At 33.0% G+C, this 26258-nt stretch overlaps 3 protein-coding genes across 5 annotated transcripts; 1 reads left to right on the top strand and 2 right to left on the bottom strand.

The window, feature by feature from the left end:
- Positions 1-4513: 4513 nt before the first annotated feature.
- Positions 4514-9367, bottom strand: LOC100808729 (rhodanese-like domain-containing protein 4A, chloroplastic). Its single transcript, XM_003551653.5, has 4 exons — positions 8688-9367; positions 7686-7788; positions 7097-7342; positions 4514-4769 (listed from the first exon to the last, which is right to left on the bottom strand). Exons 1-4 carry the CDS (start codon positions 9311-9313, stop codon positions 4719-4721), a joined length of 1026 nt encoding a protein of 341 aa, XP_003551701.1. The 5' UTR covers positions 9314-9367; the 3' UTR covers positions 4514-4718.
- A 538-nt stretch (positions 9368-9905) lies between these two features.
- Positions 9906-14878, bottom strand: LOC100808204 (TPR repeat-containing protein ZIP4). Its single transcript, XM_006602790.4, has 5 exons — positions 13519-14878; positions 11971-12160; positions 11853-11885; positions 11002-11619; positions 9906-10826 (listed from the first exon to the last, which is right to left on the bottom strand). Exons 1-5 carry the CDS (start codon positions 14838-14840, stop codon positions 10203-10205), a joined length of 2787 nt encoding a protein of 928 aa, XP_006602853.2. The 5' UTR covers positions 14841-14878; the 3' UTR covers positions 9906-10202.
- A 4248-nt stretch (positions 14879-19126) lies between these two features.
- Positions 19127-22909, top strand: LOC100527229 (uncharacterized). 3 transcript variants are annotated; one of them, XM_006601715.3, is made up of 7 exons: positions 19127-19321; positions 19414-19565; positions 19674-19783; positions 20208-20293; positions 21021-21125; positions 21216-21375; positions 22434-22909. In XM_006601715.3, the coding sequence occupies exons 1-6, from the start codon at positions 19212-19214 to the stop codon at positions 21349-21351; spliced, it is 699 nt and encodes a 232-aa protein (XP_006601778.1). In that variant the 5' UTR covers positions 19127-19211; the 3' UTR covers positions 21352-21375; positions 22434-22909. The 3 variants fall into 3 exon arrangements, with proteins under 3 accessions (XP_006601778.1, XP_006601777.1, NP_001236705.1); XM_006601714.3 differs by having other exon boundaries at positions 19161-19321; positions 22429-22909; NM_001249776.2 differs by lacking the exon at positions 22434-22909 and having other exon boundaries at positions 19190-19321; positions 21216-21372.
- The last annotated feature ends 3349 nt before the right edge of the window (positions 22910-26258 follow it).

The following is a 26258-nucleotide window of genomic DNA, read 5'->3' as shown; positions in this document are numbered from 1 at the left end:
TGTACTTAATGTTACAGTGTTGGTGGCATGTCTTAAATAATTCTATCTAATTAGCTACTTACTTAGTTAACATTAGGTACCCAAGGTTTGGTCTTTTAATATGTAAATATATTAAAATGATCTTTTATTTTACAGTATTTTTTATATTAAACTTGTCCATAGTGTTGTAATATGACATCAAATTGGTCTTACATAAATGGTCATTTTAATGTATTCATAAAATAATGAGGCTTGTTCCATTCCACATTTTTTTAATGCAGGATTAATATTCTTGAGTGTTAAAATTGCCAATCCTTCTTTAAATTATAAGCAATGGTTTGAAAATCTAATAAATTTTAAAGTATTAAGAAATCTTATATATATATTCTATCCTGCATTTATTTTTGAAATTCCACATATGTTTGAGTGAAACAGTCATATTGGAATTACATAATTATTAGAGCTGACTGTTTATTATATTTAGCTTAGATGGGTATTAATTTTTAATAATATATGATAATAAACGTAGGATACTTTGAAATTCCTTAATTCTGGCTAATGTGAAAATTGCATCATTGATTGTAAAAAATTTAGACACGCTCTCTTTCTTTTTCTCCTTAAATTATGTAATATATTCATCTCATTACTACTTTTACTTTTTTCATATTTAATTACAATTTAAAATAAATTACATAATTATTAAAAATTTCTTTGAAACTTAGGTCTTATAGCTTTTTTTTAAGAAAACATAGGACTTAAAGTTAAAGTGTATAGTATATTAACTGTGACTTGAATAATTGTGTTTACTTTGATGAGACTTACATTCATAATAACTCTAATAATAACATCTATTGATTAAATATAATAAAATTATAAATATTTTGTGAATGTAAAATAAATATTTTATACCATGTACTGCATTCAAAAGGGTGTAAGCATCATAAATGAATGATGCTGAAAGTCTATATCTCATAATGGTTCAACGTTCATGTAAAAAAAAAAAAAATAGCCATAAGAAACAAAGAAAATAAATGCAAATAAATACTACTATAAAATATGTATCATCAATGTAAATAAATACATCATTTAATGCTAATGTTGTAATTAATTTACTATATACTACTAACTCTGTATAGGACAAATCATCAATTGATGTTTTTTTCTAAAACTATGCATGTGAGAAAAATTAATAAAAATTAGTAGGCTATGTTTATCTCGGTATCATATATATCATTATAAAACAGATTTAATTAAGAGTATATCAGAAATAAATATTTTAAATTAAAACTTATAATAAAGATTAAATCACATTTTAATTTCAGCCTTATAATAAGGATCGTTTGTATACTCCATCTATCCATTAATGTTGTGTAAGAAAAAAAATTAAGTTTTAGAATAAGTTTCATTTTAATTATTTATTGAAATATTAAGGATAAGATTAATTTTATAAAATTATTATTCTTTCATATTTATTTATTAATTTTTGTTTGTGTAAAGAAATCGAAGAGTATACTTATTAGGGGACAAATGGAATATATATTTTAGTATTGATAATATTAATAAATTAATACAATAATATTATAAATATTAGTATATTAATAGATAAATTAATAATTTAGTAAATATAAATATATTAGAAGAAGGTTAATATAAATATATAATATAAATGTTAAGCGTTTATTTGCATATTTTAGTCATTAATATATATGTGAAAGTATATTAAAATGTATCTAATTTATATTTATTAAATTATTAATTTATCTATAAATTCGCTGGTAATATTAGCATTACTAATTAATCAATAATATTATAAATACTAATAATATATAGAAATTTGTTTATTTAGTAGTAATACATATATGTTCTATAATACATTAATAAAAATTATAATATAATACAAAACTTAAATAGGTCAACAATCATATGATTTTAAAATATTGTAAAAAAAATAATAACATGGCAATAAAAACAAACTATTATTATACTAATTACATATTACCTATTAATATGTCTGAGAACCTGCATTAGTAACATAGTCTCTTCCTTCAACAATTCCATGACAGAGAAATCATTATACTCTATTTACAGTTCGTACCATTAGCTAATAGTCAAACCGACAGACTATTCAGTTGAAAAATGCAAACAATAGTACTAAGATGATGCCAAAAGCTATGTAGTGTATAGTAGGACTTAGGAGGAGCCTTGCTCTTGATTTTTTTTAATGTTCATTTAAAAAAATAATGAAGATTAACTTAATGCAAATGAAGTTTTATGAAGTAAAGGAATATATATATATATATATATATATATATATATATGTGAAGCTTTTTTTCTTCTTAGAATTGAGTAAGAACAAGTTGCTTGCTTGCTCTACTTTGCTACCTGGTCTAAACTCTGGGAAACAATGAAATAAATCACTCTTTTCAGCGCATATATGCTTTTCATCTTTGGAGATTATATTATGATGAAACCCTTGATGTTGCCTTTAAGACACTCACTTAATATAATGCTGATGCAGGGATTATCTTAAGAAATCAAATGTTTGATTGTGTCTCAAATTGTAATTTGCTATGGTTTCCTTTTTCTCATTTCTCGAAAAATAGACTTTCGGTATTACTTTGACGCCGCGCATGAATTAAATTTCCTTACTATACTTAAAAAGAATAAATGGAAGCACTTTTTAGTTTGACAAAAGACAAACGAAGAAAGCCAAAAATATACTATCCTCCTTAAAGTCCGGGGAAAGATGTTCAATTGTGTTCATCAACGAAAATTAACCATCATAAAGACATGGTAGCAAAAATCCCTAGAGTAGTGCGGTGAAAAGTTGTCCTTTTAAAATAAGGATGTGTTTTTTCATTTTTTTTCCCTCTCTCTCATGTTTCATTCTTGGTCTCAGGAAATTAAAATTTTGATAATGAATTTTTAAATTTGCATGCCTCACGAGTTTATAATAGTCCAACTCTCTTGACTATCACTGTTTCAAGATTTAAATAAAATTATTGATTTGGTTCAGCCTCGTGTGAAGCAGGGTGGAGCTAACCAAATGATTACTATAAAATACAAATTAAAAGTAGGATATTTTATGTTTTATTAGAAGTGGAATGTAAAAAAAAGTCATAAAAAAGTAATATGCTAACATCTTTTTAGAAAGCATTAGTCCCTTTATTTTTCAAACCAAGTATATTTTTTTTTGTTTAAAGAATGACAATCTCATCAAATAAAATATGTGTACATTATTGTATTTTTTTTTTAATTTGTGGGGTAGCCGTAAACCTACCTCATTCTTGTATTATCCTCCTCCCTCCACCCATAATGTGAAGCCCAATAACCTTATAATCATTCTTTTTTCTAGAAGCTTTAAATACTATCAAGGGTAGAAAATTTTTCATAATTCTTAGATCTTACGAACTCCCACTATTGAAAATTGCCTCGTCCTATAAAGATAAGGACATAGAGGAATGGTTGGGTGCTTTTTATATGTACCAGCCTTTACACTATTTAAAGGCTTGAGTCTACTCACAGTGAAGCATGGAAGAAATGGGTATAAAGCATTGGATTTGGAGCAATGATTGTAGCAATACTAGGACCACCTAACTTCTTGTACAAAATCTAGCCTATAAAATCTACATCTTCTGTGGGAAAATCTTTGACTAACATCACTGCCCACATTGTTGATTACAATTCTTCAAGCTTAACATTGTAAATCAACAACCCGAATCATAGCTCTTTGAAGTAGAAATAGAATCTCAACTCACATGGTAGGTTTAAAATTTTTTTATGAAATATTATTTGTTAGTTTTTTTAAAAAAAAATGTTAATGAGAAGAATTTAAACTCATAAATTATTATTTTTTCTTTCAACCACCAAACCAACCTTATAATTTATAATTTCTCTTGATTTTCAGTCTTTTGAGCTCGCATTTCAGCCCTATGGATTACTGCCCCCTTTGGCTTAGCATCTTGCATCAACGACGTGGATCACAACCCTCTGAAGATGCAAAATAGAGCTTTAGAACACTATGGGGCTTCTTCATCCTTCACCATAATAGTAGTAGAAAATGCACCGTTTCTAGATTATTATTGTTTCAAATTAATTTATAAATAACTTAAAATTGAAAATCTCATTTTATTTAATAAAATTGGTATTCAAATTATAATTAATACATAAAATACAGTATATGATTAACTAATATCCATATGAACACATTAAAAATGGAGTTGCAGTTGAGTAAAAAACAAAACTGCAGTTGTATCAATTGAGAGTGAATTTAGAATAAGAAAAAAAGGAGGATTCTTATGTAACTAATATTAATATATCACATTAGTCCCATAAACTGTTTTTTTATATACTACTTTATATGTATTATGAATGCCCACCATCTTTTATTTGTATTCTTACAAAGGGCAACACTTAATGGCTTTAATAATTACCTTCATTTTTCTTCACATTTTTTTATGCCTATCTCCTAAGACCTATCAATTGCTCCACTAATTCACTTCTCATTGTTGCCAAAATTTTGTTTAAGAGTATATATACTAAATATCTAGATTGATTCTGTTTGTACAGTGTTTATGGATTGCATGCTTTACACTCTATAAAACTCAACAAAAAGGTTGAAAAAGAATAATTGTAAGTTTAGAAATAAACGATTTCACAGTCACCAAATTGTATTTCTGTCTTTACAGAAATCATTTCTGCCAAACAGATGTCAGCCGAGCATGGTATAACAAACAGAACTATTGTGGCTTTGACGGAGTTGGAGATGATGGTGGCTTCAAATCCGGGTACTGCAAAGAAAGAAAGAAAAAAATGGTGAGAATTCTCATTTTATCAGAGGACGGGATTCCAAAATATAAATTGTGAGAAAGCAGTGCGATGCACACTGCACAAACATGGATGTTCATAGTGGTTCTGTTTCATGTTTTCGAATCATGCAAGCAGATATCTTAAAATAAAATCAATCAAATTTATAAATATGTTTATATTCATTTTCCATAATTTTAGAATATTGGGCATATATAAAAGAGAACACAAACGAACTGACAAAGTTGGGAACCACTATTATCAGAACCAATCTATATACTCCAATGGCCATCTCTATCTGAGATATCAAACCTTCAGAATCACAACGTTCTTTCCAACAATGATATCACACCCATCAATCACGAGCACAACTATTTTATGCTCAAAGATGGCTGTGAACTCTTATATTCATGTGGTTAATCTATACACAATTAAGACGGTTGGGGTAGGGTACTCTGAAATTTGAATTATGACTTCAAATAATAAGCAAAAGTTGCTGCCAGTATCATAAGACCAATGAGTTGTAGCATAACTGGTGCAGGACCAACTCCATTTTTTGGGTGCATTTTAAATGGCAATAAGAATAGGTCAATCAGTTACTCCGTCATTACTACTTATCAGGGCGCTAACAGCATGCTTGGAATCCCAGAGCAAGAAAAGGCCCACCAAGAGAATTACTTCCTAGGATGTTACCAATCAGGGCATTCACTATTCAATTAGCCTCAAGGCACCAGGAGCAACTTCATCAATTCTGTTTTTTAGGTTATTCATTTCAATCTGTTTTGTTTTTATTTTTTATATTTCTACAATATTAGAGTGTTCAATCTCATTCCAATCACATAACCAAACATGGAATGGGCATTGGTCATTTCCATTCCCTCCAACCAAACCATTGTATTAAGGGTTCCTTGCAAAGGATGAACTAGAAAATCATAATTTATGAAAACAAATTGGAGCAAATGACATTTTGATATATTTGCAACCCCCCCAGGCATGTATGTAGTTCTGCCCATGGGCTATGAAATATTAGGGTGAACTTAGTAAAATGCTAATTCCTAACAACCCTAGTATAGATAATCATAGGGATTTTCATTCAGCAATGCATCTCAGTCTTACTGTGATAATTTCTGATGAGAGGTTTCTAAACTGTGATTCTAATTCAATATATCCTACTTTTCTTCCAGATTTCTATCATTTAAATTAAACCATTGTCTATCATCTTCTAACTCATATTGGATTGGGAGTTGGGATATTCAATTATTGAAAGGATGTCAGGTCACTGTAACCAAAGGAAAGAAAAAAATGATGAGTATAGTGTAATGTACAGGCCACATGATTTTGTTTTAAGTAAAGAGAGGATAAGACCCCCAAAGAACAAAAAAGGGAAAATGAGTTTCTTAGACATCCCATCACAACTATGAGCCATCAAAAAACTGAAGTACTCAAAAGTAAAAATTTTGGGATTGCATCACTTCCCTACATGATTGATAGTGAAACTATTTCTTGAGTATTTCAAGTTTCAAAATTATATCAGCATTACCTCAACTGTTTTCCTATGATCGGTTGTCATGTTAAACAGTATAACAAAACCATGGACATAATAAACCATTTACCAGGTTCATGCAGTGGAAGATTAAGGACAGCTTAGACAATAGAATTTGGGAAGAGCAGTAAAGATACAATGAAGTGGAACAATAACCAAGAGGTATTCTAAGGTTTAGAACCTCTTAGATCTGAAATTTCTATAATACAGCTAAAAGATGCGGAATACAAATCCTTAATATTATTTATACTGGGGTTAATTACATAGTACTAAACCTAGTCCAATAAGCCTAAATATCACATTCTTGTCATGTGGCAACTAGTTATTCAGAAAACACATTAAATTCAAAACAAAACAGACTGAAACAAATATGTATAGTATAACTAGATTACTAAAGAATTGCTCCTGCACCAATGGTGCATTTAAGCCAACCTGATATATATGGAGACAAACAAATCATACCAAAGTGTGAATATTTGTGAATGAATTTCTAAAAAGAAGGAAAACTGTATGCACTGCTCTTGGCATGATTAATATGGCCTGAATGTTGATATTATCAATGTGAACCCAAATACGATTCTACACTTTTACTACATTACTAATTTTATGTTAATTTACACATAGACTGAATAACAGTAATGGGATACAAATTTGAGTTGCATAACTCACCAATCAACGTTAACTAATTGATGATTCCTACTTTAACTGTTAAGCATGCACTATTAGAACATGAAGTGACACAATATGAGAGAGTTGAGGATAACATACATTGGGATAAGGAGAGGAGGATGCTACAGAACCAGTTTTCACTTCTGAAATAAACTCTACAGAGCTTTTCACATGACCATCGTCTGTTGTTTGGTTTTCAACAGAAGATCTATCTTGGGTTAAGGAACTATTATTGTTACTATCATTTTGCTGGATGGCTCCATTTCCATTTGTATTGAGTTTCTTTGAAGCTTTTACCCTTTTCCTTATATGCACAGAAGGGGGCAAAAGGGAATCCTGTATAGCCTGCAACCATGAAGACTCTGTTACCTTACTTTGAATAGATTTTCAGCAACCAGATACATACATTCCTTTGCTGGCATCAAGTTAAAGTGCGAAACTGAATTACCAAAATTTGATTTTTGAATTCCCTGCTTAAATCTTTCTATATACTCTAAAAGGTAAGAATCTTTTATAGCTTCATAGGTGTTTTGATGAAGACAATGAAGAATGCCAACTTACATCCAATTTATTCATTTAAATGTTTTTTCTAAGGTGAAGAAAAACATGTATAGAATGTAGACAGATGTTCATTCTGCACATTCTGCTAAACAAACAAGTAAAAGAAAAGAGAAGAGAATGGTCATACCATCCAACCTTGCTGGCCTCTAACTCCACCTCTGATTGCATAGGCCTCTTTGAAACCATTCTTGAACAGTACCTCGGCAACTTTCATGGAATTACCGTCAAAACTACCTTACACACAAAAGAGAAACAAGTGAGGAATTCTGCAGACATGTATAGTATTTAAAGAAAAGACATTACCCTCATTAACAATGACTCCTTTGCTCTTAGTCAGAGTTATACTACAAAGTACAAACAGATTTCTTCCCAATCTTTAGTAAAACGTAAAGGAAAAAACACATAGGTGAAATGTCCAAACAAAAGCCATAGTTAAAACAAATAATCCAATTGTAGGAATTAGGAAACACATAAAAACATACCCATTACTTCCACTTAGCAACTCTTAAAATTGAAGGGACTTTTATAGGAAAACACCAGTGTCATTCCAGCATAAGCCAAATTAGCAATCCAGAATATCATACAAGTGATCAGAATCAAAATTTCATCATTCTATTTTTTCTTCTTTTACTTAGTTCACTTTTCGACGAATCAAAATTTCCATCTAATTTAAAGCGTCTCCGTTAGACCAAGTTAGTAGTTCTATCAATTTATCACACTTAGTCAACTTAATGACATGTCTGTGAGAAATCTCACATTAGATAAGCGTTATGGCAAAATTAACACAATTCCTACAAAAAAAAAAAAAAAAAACGAACAGAAAGACCAATTTAGTCTAACGGAGACATTTAAGGGCAAAAGTGAAACTTTTTACGAGATTCTAAAAAATAGTCTGCGAGCATGATTTGGGTCGAAACATCAAGGTTTTTTAACTGTCAATTGGGACCGCATTATCAACAAACGCCACCGATGATTAAAACCTTGTTAATTTTAGGAAACTGAAACAAAAAATTAAGACATGTTTAGCGTTTCTTTTCTCCATCTCAATCATACCCGAATAAGAATTCAGTTTCAATGCAATGCTTTAAATTGCCGCAAAACATTTTTCTCTTTCTCTATTTTTACTTACCTGTCCAAAACACATACAACAGTGTTAGGCGCGTCCTTGAACCTCCCCAACACCTTCTTCACAAACTCGTCCTCGTTCCCATCCTCAGCGAACTCGACCTGCGCCACTTCCTTCTCGAACATTTTCAAATTCGAAGACTTCAGAAACCTCACGTTCTTCTCGTCCCTTATGTCCAGCAGCTGCGCATTCGGGTCATCGCGGAGCTTCCTGAACGCGTCAATCGCCGACACGAACTTGCACTTCTTCAAGTACTCTTCCGCCAGAGGAATCACCACCAGCCAAATAAAGGTGCAACCGGCGACGAAAAACGGGTACCGATTGAAGAAGTTGTCGATGGAAACCAGCACCGATTCCAGGTTTATTTTTCCGGCGTCGTCGGAGGCTACGTCAGCGAGGCAGGGAAGTGGAGTGAAGAGGTTGAGCATGGTAAATGATAAGAAAGGTTTTGTTAATGGGTTTTGGAGGGAGTTAAGAGAAGGTGTTTGGAGTGCAGAAAGAGAGGGTGAATGGGGTTGAGAAGGTGGTATTTTAGGGTTTGAGAAATGAGAGAAGGGTTTCAAGGTGCTGAATTTGTGGGTTTTGGTGGAGAGTGGATAAGGGGAGAGAAGAAGAGACAGAGAATCCATGACTGAGAAATATTGCACACTCTAAGTGATCTTTTCTGAGAAAATGACAGAGAAAGGGGTTATTATAGTTATAGTTAACATATATATATATATATATATATATATATAAGATTGGGTTCCAATTAGTATCCTTAACAGTATTTATTACAAAAATGAGATATAAGGTACGAAATATTGAAGACTGCCACTGAAATAAGTAATAACAAAATATGGCAAATGAATGGAAACATTTGAAAGAAATTCAACTAAAATTACAGTAAGATTCACATAAACAAAACTCGATTTTCTTGGGCTTGTTTTTTAATGTTTTGCTTCACTCTAAATTTCGGAGTACTTTTGTAGATATCATGTATGCCAACGTCTAATTGCTTTTCCTCGCACCTGCAATCAGCAACATCTTTATATTGTCGCGTTAGATTGGTAAGTTGTTACCTATTTCTGTTACGTAATCTAAAGATAATAAAACCGAGAAGGGTAAAAATGTTATGAAGCGGACGGTTCTTTCATAGTACTCATAGCCTTCATAATTGTAACATTTCTGAAATATCCTACAAGATATTGTTCGATGCCATGTTCCTTTTGGAAAGACCAACATAGATGCAACTTTGGCAACAAAGAAATAACACGTTTTGTAGACTAAAAAAAAAAATATGACTTGTCTTCTAGAGCCATCAGTTCTACCATAGGATCTACTACATTTTGATGTGTACGAAAAAACTAGTTGAGAGGAGTCCCACTTATACATATACACACATTTATAAACCTTACATGTATGAACACTACCAATGCAAAATTCAACACCATATGTTTTCTACACATTTCTGAACTTTTTTCCTGTACATGTATGAATTTTGTAACTTCTAGAAACCGGATTTCAGATTCATGCATATCAAAATTCTTTCTTCAAATTGCCAAGGACTTCTTCCATGCATTCTTTGTAAGCTTCCATGCCTGGGACATGCTTTGCAATGTCTAAGCCCACAGTCATCCATTTCTTCCCCACTTCAATCTGACCCAACCTGACTGGCACTGCTGCTCGGTTCCATGCAGTCATGGCAAGCCACTTTCCTTCTTCAATCGGATACTCATCTTCCTTCAAACCAACCATTATCCTATAGGCTTGCTTGTACATGCTATATACAAGATCATCATCTGCATCACCCTTGTGAATGCTGGCATTGGATATAAGCTTGCGCATTACAAGAGCAACATTTTGATAATCTGGAGCTGCTGATGAAAGGAAAGATGAGAGGCATTCATTTAAAGCAAAGCAGGCTACTTCGTGATTCAACCGTGGTCCCTGTGAGGCAGAGAGACCTATTTGAAGGAGGTGGTGAGGTTTGCAAGCCTTTGAGCTGGCAAAGCTTTTCACATTGAGAAGTTGAGATCCCAAGTCATTCAGCCTGCCTTGTATATCATAATAGCAGAAAGTGTATATGAAAAAAAGTTCAGGCTCAATGGTATTAATTTGGTCACTGTTAACAGAGTTCCTGGCTGAAATTGATTTTAGCATCTGCATCCACACAAGAAGGGGACCAAGAAAATATTCAACAGAGTTCAAAATTAAAATATAACCTAGAAAGGAACTAGTTTTATAGCATGATACATCCTATTTTATGAATCATGTCAAATTGTCAATCTAAAAGACTAATGCATCAAGTAAAATGAAGGTGGTAACATTTTCATACCTCCCCTGCTCTATCTAACAAGTATAAAGCTTGCTTGACTTCAGTTTCTGACATCGAAGTCTTCCTTTCAAATTCTGAAGCTATCATTGATGATACAGAAAGCACTAACGATTTGCAAACCATGACATTGTTCTCATTATCAGACCCCTCAATTAGAGCATAAAAATCTGATGCCAGTTTTAAGAACACGGCAGATGATTCATAGTTCTTATCCTGTCCCGATTTTGTCCCAAAGTTCCATGAAGTCACAGCAAACCAATTCCGTTCCCGTCTTCCAACTTCCTCTTTTCCAAAGAAGCAATCAGGACCAATCTCCGATGCTCGTGTATGGGCGTGTTTGAGGAATTTTATTACTTGCTGTTCGTTACCCGGCTCTTGAGAGAGGACTGTCAGCAAGGTGCGCACAACTGTTACTTCTGCTGTGGGCATGGACTTTCCTGAAGCATAGAACTTTAGCATACTTGATAGAGAAGCAACAGCAATAGGTAGAGCATGGCATGCAACAGCTTCATGTGCTGAAAGTGAGAGAAAATCTGGTTGAAAGTCAAGGCATGTTGTCATCGCTTCAATTTGATTAATAGCACCTTGGTGGTCATTCTTTTGGAGATAAATTTTGAACTGAGTTAAAACAAATGAAATTTCAACGTAAGTTCTCATGCCATTCCTGTTGCAAACGTAATTCTAATGAGATGCAAGTGGGGTTAGTTGTAAGTTGTAACCAGCTTAAAGAATTACACAGGAAATCAAATGTAAAGCGTCTACATGGAATAGCATTATAAATTTGTATAATGTTTTATGTATACATACGGATAAAGAAGCACCAACAAACGTGAAGAGAGAGAAGATGATACCTTAAGAAAAGCACAGACAATGTTAGGCTCAAGCTGCAGGCATGGAAAAGCATGGATAATGTTTCATATTTGACTGAAAATTCAAGCAACGAATTCAAAACTCTGTTGATAACAATACCTTTTCAGCCTCATTAATGTATTCTTGAGCGCGATCCAGCTGCAGGAGACCAAGGTAGCAGAGGCACAAAACTCTAAAGCCCTTTGCTCGAAGTATTCTGTTCTCTGCATCATATGGAATATATAGCATTGATTTTTCAAAGAGTTCCGCACTGGTCTCATAATCTTTTGATTGAAAATTATCGGCACCACTGAAAATCACATTAAAATATTGGGATCAGTAGGTTCATTTGGAGACAATTTCCTAGGTATTGCAAAGTGTTATGGAATGCAAATATGCATGAGCCAAATGGTAAAATAAAAATAACTCCTGAAATACACTAGAGATTGTTCCAGGCTCTGACAACAGTGCTACTCTACTGACTCCACTACAAACGCTCCAATCCTAATTCCAAAAATGTTATTAAGGCTTCGAGAATGATATTACTTCATGTTAATTGATTTTCTGTTAGTGAATTTTGAAAATAAGACAGAGCTTAGCCTCTTAGACAGTTGTTAGTTGTCCAGACTCATTTTGCATAGGGCAGGTATATTTTTGCAATATAATGCATGACACATTAACACTGCATAAGCATACTTATAGTTGATATCTTACCTAATTCTACAATATTTGGGGATTCTTCAATTTGAAGGTTACCTTTTGCAGTAGAGCTAGGATTCAGGGAGAAAGTGGCAAAGAGTGACTTATTAGTGACTTGTTACCTACTAGAATATGTTTACTTTAACTTTCTGTGACTTGACAATAATCAGAACAAGTTTCTGAAACTGTGGGTTAATAAATTGTTCCATCAAACAGAAAAGGCAATGGGGAGACTCCTTTCAGCAAAATATTTCCCTTGCATATATTAAAATTTCTAGAGTCAAATGAGACATTCCATAAGGAACCTCATTGTTCATGATCTTGTACCATCTAAAATCAATAATAATTTAGCCATGCATCACATCTATGAATCAAAGTAATGAATAACAAGTTGCTTATGTCCTTTTTTGGGATTGCTATAGGTACTCAACAAGGCAATTCACTTGAACTACAATAAGGTACTAATTCAAATCTTTATTCACCACTTTATGAAAGACTAGTCCTTTTCATTAGACCTAACCCCCAGCCCAACCACAAAATCTATCTCACTCAGCATATGCTTGGATTAAAGTTTGCAAACTTAAATTTGAATGAATTTCAAATTTCATTTCGGAAACTGAATTTGCAAAAGCAACCCTCCCTTTTCTTTCATTTCACAGAGTTTTAAGGCAGAATTGAGGCAAAGCTCAATTTACAATCGATTATCGAATCTAACTGAAAACCAAACAAAAGGATTTTTCAGTTTTACATTTTTAACAAACATTGCTGCCTCCCAACTAAAAGCCAAACATAACCTTAGTTTGCAATTTGACCGCCAACAATAGCTTGTAGACCATGCAATCACACTCAACATATATTTTCTTGTGAAAACATTAAGATGACAAAACAGATAGCAAATATAAGACACCCCACTGCATTAGGCAAATACCAGCTAGCAGATTAGGAAATAAATGGTTCAAGAAGCAATACCAATTCCACAGAACAGCATGCATTGCCACCCTATCCTTAGCAGCATCCTGTCCTGCAAAGAGGGCCACCACCCTCTCATCCGACACAAGCTCAGCAACCACCTTAGCTCTCAGTCTCCCCCCTTCCCCACCACCCCCAGCCACCCTATGCGCCACCCTCACTGCCGAGCCGGCACTAACATGACACCTTCCCAACAGCCCCAAGAACACCCCCTTCGCCGTCTCTGCCCCCGCCGTCCCTGCTGCCACAAAATACGCCTCCACCGCTGACACCCAAACCCCCTCCGGAATCCCTTTGTCAATCACCATCCCCCTCAACTCCCTCTCCGCCTCCCCATGCCTCCCCAACCCTAACCACGCCTTCATCGCCAACACCGAAAGACTCGGATGCTCATCACCGCCATCAGCACTATCTCTCAAAACCTTCACACACTTAATCACACTCTCAAATTCCTCTTTCTGCAAATGAATCGCAGCGATGAATCTAAGCGCCTTCCACCTCAACCCTCGGATCTCCACCTTCTCTTCCCGTGTTCGCGCCGCACCGAACCCCTTCTCGCAACACTCCAACGCTTCGTTCATCAGCTTCAGCGCCTCACGGTTCGCGTCCTCGCCGCCGCCGCTCGACAGCGCGCGCTTCCCAAACGCCATGAACTGCTTTGCTAGATCCGTGTAGTGCTCGCACGCGCCGAAGAGGAAGCTCTTGCTCCGGTTCAGCAGCGCCACCGCCAGGTTCGGGTCTCGAACCTCCCACGCGGTTCGGGACCGAGCCAGGTTCAGATCCAGCAACAGTTTCCGCTCTCCGGCGTCGGTGATTGAATTGATTTCGAGCTTCGAGACCAGATCCGTGGCGCGCTCGAAGCACTTCGCGGCGAGATCGAATTTCCGGAGGCTGTGCCATATCTGGCCAGTCTTGTGGTAGAACGACGCCGATTTTATCGCCGGAGATGGGATGCCGTCGACGTCGCCGGCGATTGAGAGGAGGTCCGCGGCGATGTGCCGGAGTTCGGCCTGGCTTTCGGTGGTTGCGGAGGAGGAGGAGCGGATGGCGGTGGTGTTGGAGATGTCGACGCACGCGTTCCAGAGGCGGTAGCTGAGCTTCCAAATCTGAAGTTTCAACGAGTTTGGAAACGAAGCGAGTTGACTCAGCTGAGTCAGGCACTGCCGGAGATCGGAGACGACGGTCTCCGGCGGTGGTTTTTCGGCAGAGCGGGTTTCGAGTTGTTTAACGATTGTTTCAATTTGGAAGAGGCTACGGTTGTTAGGCTCCGTGTCTCGGTGGAGCGACCGGAGCTCCGGCGAGGATATCTCTGCAATTCTCATTTTTTGGCGGGAAATTTTGAAAGGCGGGTTTTTCCGTTTTGGCCTTTGGTCGTATTCTTTTTTCTTTTCCAGCATATATGTACTATTTACCTTTCATTTTGAAATTACACCGGATGGGAAACATTTTATTTTTTTGATTTGAATACATTGTTATGGATGGTAAAATTATTAAAATTATATCTAAAACTATTTTAATTAGTTGATAATGTAAAAATATATTAGTTTATTTTACAAATAAAAGATTCAAAATTAGACATTAGGCAATTTAAAATAAAAGCATGAAACTGTTTTGAATTCCAAAAATGAAAAATGGAAAGTAAAACTGAAATTATTAAAAACTCCATCCAAGAAATAAAATGTGTTCACTGTGAGTAGAATCAATAATTTAATTTTTATATATATACTTCTGTATTTATATTTACATATTATTAAAAGAATGATCTTGTAAAACATGTGACAACACCCAAATTTATCTACCAGTCATTTTTTGTCACTCTTTTATTTAATCTACCTTGTTTAGTGATTATATACTTCTATATTATTTTTCCATAGTGAATTATTTTTTTCTAAACATCAGATTTAATCTCTTAATATAAGATATGGTTCATATTAGATCCCCAATCCTACCTATAACTTTCTGTCCAGCCACTATCATCTGCTGCTGCTGGTATCTTGTGGACATGTACAATCTTATATTAAAAGATTAATCTGACAGTTAAAAACTGGTTCACTATGGATCACTATCAAGGTGGTCCACCTTAGCCATGGTCCTATTTAAGGTGAATTCTAGCACAATTTCATTGCATTGTTTATTTATTGCTCTAAAGTGTTGTTTTCTTACAAATAATTGAATACAATTCCTTCATACAACTTTTGATTAAAAAAATTCAAATTATTTAACTTATTACAAATTGAATTATTTTGAAAACACATGCAGAAAGTGGTGTTTTAATTTAATTGCCTTTATAGGCTGGTTGTGATTGACGATCTTACTATGCAGAACTCTCATTTGCAGGCCTCCCAAGAAAAAAGAAAAAAAAATGTTGAACCGTATAATGATTATAACAGTGACCAACAAAATTCAGAAAATTTTAACCATATACAAGGGCATAACGTAGCATTATATCAGCTAATTAAATTGTAAATTTGCATTAAACCAGCTAGTTTTTTTTTAAAAGACAAAAGATATTTTATGATAACTCTTAGTTTAACACTAAAAGTGTCAATTCAAGCCAAAACACCACACACATGATTGTTACAAAGAACAAATGGAACAAAAAGATAAAGAAATGTGCATCCCGAGCTATACGCCACACTTATTTTTGCATTTGCGTTGACCTCTTTTCTATTCCATTTACACAGTATCAGCTCCACGACAAAAAAAAAATATCATTTCTCCTTCCAAAGAATCAAAAGAGTATATATATATTGAGTGCAACAATTCTTCACCATGAACTGATAAAAACTTGTTTCGTTGTATGGGCTCATGTGAGGAGGTAAAAGAAAATATCTATTCTAATTTTATCATCAGCTATGAGTTTGAATATAAGCGAAATTTTAGAGAATGTTTGGGATCCCTTTAATTTTGGTGTCTTTCACACTTCATAAGACAGACGGCCAACACAAGTGTCCACCGTCTATTTGCAAAAAGGACATAGCCAAAACCACCACACGACCTCTCAGATCACCCACATGCAGATAATAGAAAATGCCAAAAACTATGTAATGCTTTTACTCACAAAGCTAGTCAGAAATGCGTGCGAATGTGCAACGTGAAAGAGGAAGAAACAGAATGATTAAAGAAGAGTGAGAGTTGGACTAATGAAAGTATGAAATGGTGAGTTTCATGACTTTTAATTTTCATCGTAGATTTGATTTAATAGATAGACAACAACTGAGATTTGTTGAACATGACCTCTCCTTTAAAAAATAGGAAGGAGAGGATTTCGATCCTATAAATACCAAGCAACTCCCATAAAAATAATATTTAATCTCAGTATTTCTAGACGACTAAAAATATGTTTTTAATCTCCTTAAGTTAACATTTTGTTTATACATTTAGTTTCTTTACTTATTTTAGTCATTATAAGTTAGCATTTTTTATTTTTAGTAACTTTAAGTTTATTTTTCTAATTTTAGTTTATATAAGTTTGTATTTTTTTAATTTTGATTTTTGTAAGATTCTAAGTTTTTTATTTATAATTCCCATAAATTTTCTCTTACATGGATTAAAATTGAAAAAATTATTTATGACTTTTATTTAATTCATCTAACCAAATTAAACATGACAAATAACGGGTACTTCCTCAAACTTGTCCGCATTTGAGGTGGAATACCCACTGATTAAATATGGGTATAAGTATTACCCAAAATTTCAAAACGAGGGTGAGTATGAAGATGTATATCAAATTATACCCATATATGTAATGTCACGGTTACATTTTTTTGATAATTTTTTTTACAACATATATATACATAATATATTTATACATAATATATATATATATATATATATATATATATATATATAAAAGATTTTGTTGTTATAATTTTCAAAAATATAAATCAATTAGCTTAATGGTTAAATAACAAACTTAAAAATATGCATTTAACAAAAAATATGATTGAATCCTTAAATGTTTATCTTTAGTTTCTTTGTTATTCATTATATTTATAAATTGTTTGAATTAAAATATTATTAAAAACTTAATACATAATTTATTCTCACACACACACATATATATATATATATATATATATATATATATATATATATGTGTGTGTAAAGTAAATTAAAATTATAAAAAAAGTGTAGTAGGTTCTTATGTTTGTTAGTCTTTTGATAAACATACTTAGTCACGTAAATAGTATAAAATAGAAAGTCCGAGTATTATATTTATTAGAACTCGCATAATACTTAACAAAATAACAATGTTTACTAACTATGACTTTCAGAAATAACCATTATAATTTGATTGCAACAATGTAAATAGCAAAAAATTAAACAAACATAAAGTTAAAGAGCAAAAGAACAAAAAACTCTTTTTTGATAATTTTTACAAACACTTGAAATACAATAAAAAGAGATAAAATAACAAAGAATAAAAGAGTTGAGATTGATCTCACTAAACCACCATGCAAACAAAGGTCACTCTTCTAATTCGAAGCTCAACTATTATCATCAACTCACTAAAATATTCAAACCCTGATCCCTTAGATGGAAAAAATCTAAGCCCCTTAATAAAATTATCAATCCTTTGACTAATTTAATCAAGTGACTTGTTTTAAGAATAATAGTTAAAAAATGACTAACAAACTTTGTTTTATTCCTAGACACAAAACATATTAGGTGTCCTCCTTCATTTCTATGTTCAAAAACATTTTTGAATGACAATTCAAATCACAACATTAAGCAAAATGTGGTCAAGCCAAAACAAATATTAATGCATAGAAAAAAATACTTAATGAATAATAAACATAGATTACTAATCAAAATGTAAACATAAGGATAACTTCATTACATCAACCCTAAAATCGATAAATTAATTACATAACCACAAGAAAAAAACAAGAAAATAGATAAAGAGATGTTGAAAAATGATGGGGAAACCAGAAAGAGCAAGGGAGAAAACTTTCCAGCCTTCCCCTCAATCCTAGACACCTTCCCCCAACCAAATATGCCTTCATTTTGCAAACTTGGAACTTAAACAGAATCAAACAAGCTGCACAGTTGAGTCTACATAATGACTTGTGTGCTTAGTCCAACCAATAACACTTGTTTAAGTGACGACAGGAAGCTTGCATGCTAAATAAAATTGTTGTAAGTGATTATGCCTTGAGTCTAAGATTTACATTGAGCCTAAATATGGTAGAGAAAACAAGTCACTTAGCCTAAAGTGCGCACATGTGTGATCCTTAAAACCTAAAAATTTTCCTTTAAAAGAGTATTGAAAACACCATCTATCTTCTTTTTTCGTTTATTTCTATACTAAAATAAACAAAAATTAGATGAAAAATCAAACATTTAAACTATTATAAAATTATTCTAATTTATTCAAAACTTAATTATAAATAAAACCAAACAAACTTAAATACATTAAAATAGTAAGATAATTAACTACAAAATCATTTTTAAAATAAAATTCTTAAAAGACAATTGTTAGCATGTATATCCAGACAAGATAAAATATGGGAATGAGAATAATACTAAAACTGTAATCCTAAATGTTTTACCCGAACTCATATGCCTTTTGTGGATGGAGGGTATTTTGGTACTTTCAATGGGGCCATGAGAAATTAGAAGTGGAAAAACCTAATTTCCCCCGCAGTTTCTTTCTTCGTCTGTTCTTGGGCAAACTGGAGTAATCGCGAATGGAGGGGCTCAAGGTCTCCAAAGCGAACTTAACAGTATACATTCACCCTTCCAAAAGTAACCAAGTTTCCCAAGCCGTTCTCCGCCAACTCAGCTCTTTGCTTTTCACGTCAGCACTGCACTCTTCCTCCAAACGTCGCCGTTTCGCACCTCATCGTATCCTCGTTTTTAACCTCTTCTTCTCTCCCCCTTGCACTGCAGGTTCAGCGAAATCTTCGACGGCGTCGTTTTGGCCTACGATGTCAATTCCTTCGACACGTGCGCAAAGATCCTCTCCGGCGTTCACCCTTACTTCGGCGTCAAACTCAAGGTCAATCTGTTGCTCTTTTCTCCCAAGCCAAACATGCTCTTAGGTACTCTTTCTTTTTCTTCTTCTCTCTCTGCCTCTTTTTTTTTTTTTTGTCAAAAATATGCCTCTGGTTAATTAATTGTGTTCGTGATTTTTGTTTTGTTGGTTTCAGAAGGGAAGGTGGTTAAGGTTACGCAAGAGTCCATTCACGTTGTTGTGCTTGGCTTTTCCTCTGCGATTATATCTGAGAAAGATATCAGGGAAGAGTTCGTGTGCAAAACGGTGAGTGCCTCGCAATAATGTGATTTAGTTGATGGTTGCTACTTGTTAGTGGTGCTGATATGGTTTAGCAAGTTAATGATTAATTATGGCCTGTTTAGGGTTTAGGGTTTGGGGCATGCTTGGATAAACTTCTCCATAAGAGAAGAAAATAAGAAAAAAAATGAAATAAGCTTCATAAACTAAAATTAGCTTATGCATAAAGTTAAAACAAGTTTTAGAGAAGCTAATATGAGAGAGTTTCTACAAATTATCTTATGCATAAACTAGTTTTAGCTTATGGAGAAATTTATTGTATTTTTGCTTCCTTTTTTCTTCTCTTAAAAGTGCTTAAAGAGAAGTTTATTCAAACAGGCCTACTAGCCTTATTTGTTTTAGCGATTAATTAGTGGTGATGATATGGTTTGCTTGGTTCCTCTTTTTGTAGAAACGAGGGCAAGAGGTGTATGTGAGCAGGTCTCACAAGCGGCATGTGATAAAGGTCGGGACCATGATACGGTTTTTAGTCAAGAGGTGACATACTGTTAATTTGCTTCAATTTAAGACTAATTGTGTGGAATGTATATGTATATTGTGGAATTCGTTGTGACTTGAAATTTTGATGAGTTGATGCATATTTGTATCATTGGGTAGTGTCACCTATCCTAGCTGATACAATGAAGAAACAACAAACAGAGACCTAGTGGAAACACCATACTTGCAGAGTTGTATGATTAGTAACTAGCAAATAGAGAGTAATAATTTTGCATGACTGTTTATAACTGTATCTGAATATATCAGAAGCTCCGCAGTTTTGACTTATCGATTGTATGTGAATATGTATATTTATTTGTGGTAGTCATTTCATTGAACTGATTAAAGCGAGCACTCATACCATCTTATGCAATTGCAATAGGTATCATATGATTGTTTTATGTTTCTTTGTAATTTTTTTTAGAGACTTTAGTTTGCGTCTTGTTGTTCTGTAGTAGTGTTGACTGTAGAAGGAATAATATGAACATTATTTTTTTCATATAAATGGAAATTTCTTAGACACCAAATACAGGACACTAAATCATTGCAACTTGTGAGAATAAGATGACCTCCCGAGAAGAAAAGTCAAGATATAGCAAGGATGATGAAAATGTCATGAATTGATAGTATCAAATAAATAAAATGACCCTGGATATAATTAAACAAATAAAGATTCTGAGTTGAATATTTCATCTCATGATAAACTTCAATGATTTATCTTTTGCAGTTTTGATGAAGAAATACTTCATGTTTATGGATCTCTGGTTCCTGATCACACAGGCAGCATTTATTGGTTGGATAAGAACTTGGAAGTTGATTCCCATTCTGACAGGTTTTTCTCTTATAATGTATTTGTAGAGTTAAAAGAATATTTTTTTTAAAGTATATACTTTCATGTTTAGCTGTCTCATCAAACTTACAGGAGTGAAAAGAAGAGAAGAATTGTGCCAGAACGAATAATGCTAGAGCAAGATGCTGTGGATGGGGAATTGTCAACGTTGAACATTGGCCAAAAGAGCAAAAAATCAAAGAAGCAAAAGCACCAGGAGGAATCTTGAATGTACCTTGGACATTGTCCACAGGTAAATTTTCTATTTTTAATATTGGATTATATATTAAGTGTCTTGTAATGTTGCACTAGCCACTTCACCTTTTGCAATTATATATCACTTAATCTTAAATACAAGAAAACTATAGAACAACAGATCAAGTAAAGATATAATGTACAAAATCTATCTACAACCTTTTATGTGAAGGTTTAATGCACAAATGACATATTTCATACTCATTACGAAACAGTAGTAAGGAGAGAAGTAAAGGGAAAGTCAAAATTTATTGAATGCCTTAAATATAACATGAACTTTTTTTCTTAGGATAGAATGGACAGAATACCTCGATTGTAAGTGTTTTAGAAAAAGTGTGGACACTAGCATTTCCCTTCATATATTATAGTGTTAATGTTGCAGATTGATGTACGCATGTTTCTATTTCTCTGTTGTCTTGAGGCCTAAAAAATATCATGTCATTTTATTGGAAATGTAAACTATGTTTTTCTATATTTTTGGGTTAATGTTGTAAAATTGTTTTTTTTAGCTTTAGTAAGATAATTGAATGCTAAACATGTTAGAAAAGTTTTTTTTATTATCTGTTCAGGTTTTATAAAGCTGTTTTTTAGTTGCATCTACTCACTCAGACATTTTCAGGCCATAACTTTAACAAAACATGATGCATGCCACAATAGGATGTTGTTTGCTGCCCTTAGCATTTCTCTACTCTGTTCATTGCCGAACACTGCTTTGTTGTTCCATTTGCATTTATCTATTGAAACATTGGTTAGTGTAGTCTCTTGTGCTCACTATTTTTTACATTAGTCTTGTTGTATCTGAATCATAGCTCGGGAATAAGACTCCTAGAATTGTATAATTATCTAAATTCATTTTTTTTTCATACAATAGTTGAATTTGGATTTCCAGCATCTATGTTCGTGTAACTTTATGTGGTATCTACTTTCTGCCCTGTAGAGTCTATAATGGCTATAAAATAAGATGAATGGCATTGCATGGTAGCTAAATTTATGGATGGAAGAGTTTGAACTTGTCATCTGATGTCAAATATGTTTCATTTTTCTTTTCAAGGACAGGGAAAACAAATTGGCGTGTCTATATTACCAAGGGGATGCCTTCAGCATTTAGATTTCAAAAGCATTCTCTATGTTGCCTTGGAGATCGGTGCACTTGTTTTCATTGAGATCCTAATTCTTTCAGAAACTTTATGATGATAATTTACTGTATGATCAAGAAGCTTAGGCAGGTTTTTTTGGGGAGGGTGCGGCAAGTGTAAAAAAAAAGCCTTGGTGCATTTTCAGTTTAGGAATTACAGGTTTGCAGTCTTTTCCTAGAGTCCTTTAGGAAGTGAGAACTATTCATGTATATCACTGAGCCCAGCCCCCCCATAATTAGAAAGGATGGTGGACTACTGTGTATGAAAAGGTTGTTTTTTTTTTTTGGTTTGATCACTTCTGATGTTATATGCTGAAATGATCTTCAAACTTTCCTCTATTGGTTTGTAGATTACTATGTTCTCTTTTGTGACAATTTGACTAGCTAAATGTTGATAGCCCTTCTCTCCTTAAATCCGGTGAGCTTCAATCACATGATTTGGAGCATATGAAGTCACAAATTCGTCTTTAGTCTTCACAATTACTTCCATTTGAAAACATGATTTCTAATTTGGCTTTTCAATAATCGTATTTGAGGAACTTGCAATGTAAAAAGAGCTAACAAGGTGGTGATTTTGGCTTTTAAATTCATAAATTATAAGTGCTCACGCGTAAAGGTTGAGGAGGGGACCCCTGAAATAGATATTTAAGCTTTGCATTTAGAAAGACTACGTTTCGATGAGTATTTATTTAAAACAAAGGCATCAAGAAATGCTCTAGGATGAAGTTTTTTGGTCCCGCAACCTCAATCAATGCTTTTCTTTTTCTTTTTCTTTTTTTGCGAGTCCAAACAATGTTTTCCTGTTAAGCTACCACTAACTTGCGTAGTTTCTATTTTCTTTTTCATTGTTCCGTGTGAAATAAAAATTTTAAATATACTAAAGCAATTATTTCAGTGAGCTATACTTTTTGAGGGGCTCTTATCCGAATAATTGGGGTAGGACTGAGAGTCTCAAGTTTTCTCTAACACTAGTCTCTGTTGTAGTAAAGATAGTTGATGATCAGTAGTCTCCGTTTGATCACTTTGGTCGGAGACTAATCTTCAACTATGGAAATGTGTTATGGAAAAAGATAACCATAAAATTTGATCGTAAACTAACATCCACATCAAAGAATCTGCAAGCAATATGGAGTAATATATACAGTTGGAAAATCAACATTATTCTTGGAAAGGTTGTTACATAATTTTAAATGAAAAGTAGTAAGTATTCTAAACTCATTATCCTTGAATTTTGTTCTTTACATAATTCAAATGAAAATCACCAAGTCATTACATAGTCTATTTTTTCTTACCATATTCAAGACCAGTTGTCTCTCCAGATCATTCCCAAGATGTCACTCTTTATATCATCAAGTGTCAGGTTCTGTCACCTTCAAGGTTTATCTCACTAAGCAGAAAATTATCTGTAGCAATCTAGTAAGCAACTTCCTAATTTAGTTGTCAGTATTTCTTTATTTTTTTAAGTTTTAAATTTCATTACATAAATTGCTGACATAACACTATTCTTAATATCAGGATGTTCCAAGCAACATGTATTATTTTCTTAAAGACAAAGGCTGAACTCATTTACACTTGGAGAACATTACAGAATGCCGGCTTGTTTTCAATCATTGGAGGAAGACACTTAAAATTGGAGCTGGATGAAAACATTTATGCAAAACCTTGTCCTTGAAAGCTGACATGAAAATTGTTTTTGAATTCATTGATCCCACCCTTAAGCGTGTGCTTTATTGGCCATGTTTATAAACATTTTAGGATTTCGAATATTTTAATTACTTCTGAACAATTTATTTATATAATAGTTGTCTTATAATAATTGTTTTATCATGTGTTGATTCTAAATTTGTTGCAACTTATATATAATAGTTTTTTGTAATGTCTAATATTATTCCATTATTTTTGAAAAAAATTGGTCATGTTTTTGAAATAAATTATTTTTAATTAATGACTAAATTAAATTTTATCATTGCTAAATTTAACCAATTAGTAAATTAAAATTAATAACTAAATTTAAGCAATAACTGAATTAAAATTAATCATTAAAATATTATGTGAATTCATTTGTTCTATCATTGCAAAATTTTTGTTATTTTTGGATTTTTTATTTAAAAAAATTTGTAATCCGTATAAAAAAAAAGTTGACGTACGTACAGATTGGCCATACGGATTGGCAATCCGTATGAACCATACGGATTGACGTACGTCAACTTTTGTTGACACTCCTTTCATTTTCCTACGACGAAAATCGACCAAAAATCACCGTATACTCCTAAAAAATTCATGTACACCACCGGAGACCCAATATGCTTCCAAATCACCCTTAATGGAAGCAACTTACACTAAGTTATAGAAAATTTGCGGAAAAAAGATGGTACTACAGAAATGAAAAAATATAGCTGCTATTTGTAACCGAAAATACCTTAAGGATATTTTTGGCATTTTAAAAAGTTGTTGGGTGCCCTAACAAAAATGCTGGGTGCCCCAAGCAACTCCCTTAGCTATTTATAAAGTGCAATCCAATAATTCAAGGATTATCTAGATGTGAACCAAAGATTTGATATGAGGGATTTTAATCAATTTTATGAAACATATTAGAGATATACATGCTGTCTTTATAGTGGAGGTTTCCACATTAGAGATACTTTTTTTTGGTCAACATTCAATAATGTACCCTTACTTTGGGGGCACCATTGTCTTTACCTTCATTCCAAACGTAGTGGAAGTCTTAAATTTACTTTCGAAGCGTCATATGAAATTATACTTTAGTGCAATTTCACTAGTAATTATCCATGCTTTACCTAGCATCAATTTAGATTTATTATCAGTATAATTGATTTCACTTTTCTTTATCCTCATTTATCTACTTTTATCATATTCTCCTACATATGGACTGATAGATATCTTGTCATGAGTCCTCCCACGATAAGAAATGTGATCTAAATACTTGACTTTTTCAATTAACATTCTGCATCTTAAAGGAGTCTAATCCTTGTAGGTATATGTGCACGAAACCTTTTTCTATTGCACTAATGTCATTCCCTTTGTAGGTGGATAGAATTTATAATTGCCGGAAATATACCTTAACAAGTAATTTATTCATGTATCTTTTAATCCAGCTAGTTCATTAAGCATTCTGCCTATTATCATTTAAGAGATGTCTTTAGTTGATACCAAAAGTAGTATTAAGAACTCAATAAAATTGAAAATAAGCAACTATCACTAAATACGTAGATCAATTAACATAAGATTATTTTAATTTACTAATGATGTTGAGTTTGAATTTTAAGTTTTCAATTACAATAAATATTAAAAAAAGAGTATTTTATTCCTCATAAATTTAAACATAATTATCTCTAATAAAAAATTATTTTAACCTAATCGGTGATCTTAAATCCAAGTTTTAAACATATAATTACGTTAGATACTAAAAAAAAGTACGTTGTCATTTATGATAGTTCTATTTAGCTTATGCATAATTATATTTAGTGGAGAATATATGTAATTTGTTAAATAAAAAAACTAGTAATAAGCAACATGAACAGCAACTATAATGCAGATAAATAAAGGTGGAGATGAGAGTAATAAACTAATAACTCGATTTTGTCTTATATATTCGTATTTATATTAAAAATTGAAAAAATAGCATATATTAAAAAAAATCCAAAAATGGCTGCTGTCGATTTTCAGATCATTGCCATATGTCAAACAGCTTGTTTCGGCACTACTTTGTCTATTCTAGTCTGAAA

Source organism: Glycine max, chromosome 18, assembly GCF_000004515.6.
Source record: "Glycine max cultivar Williams 82 chromosome 18, Glycine_max_v4.0, whole genome shotgun sequence".
Taxonomy (NCBI): Eukaryota; Viridiplantae; Streptophyta; class Magnoliopsida; order Fabales; family Fabaceae; genus Glycine; species Glycine max.
This window is presented reverse-complemented; position numbering and strand designations above follow the sequence as displayed.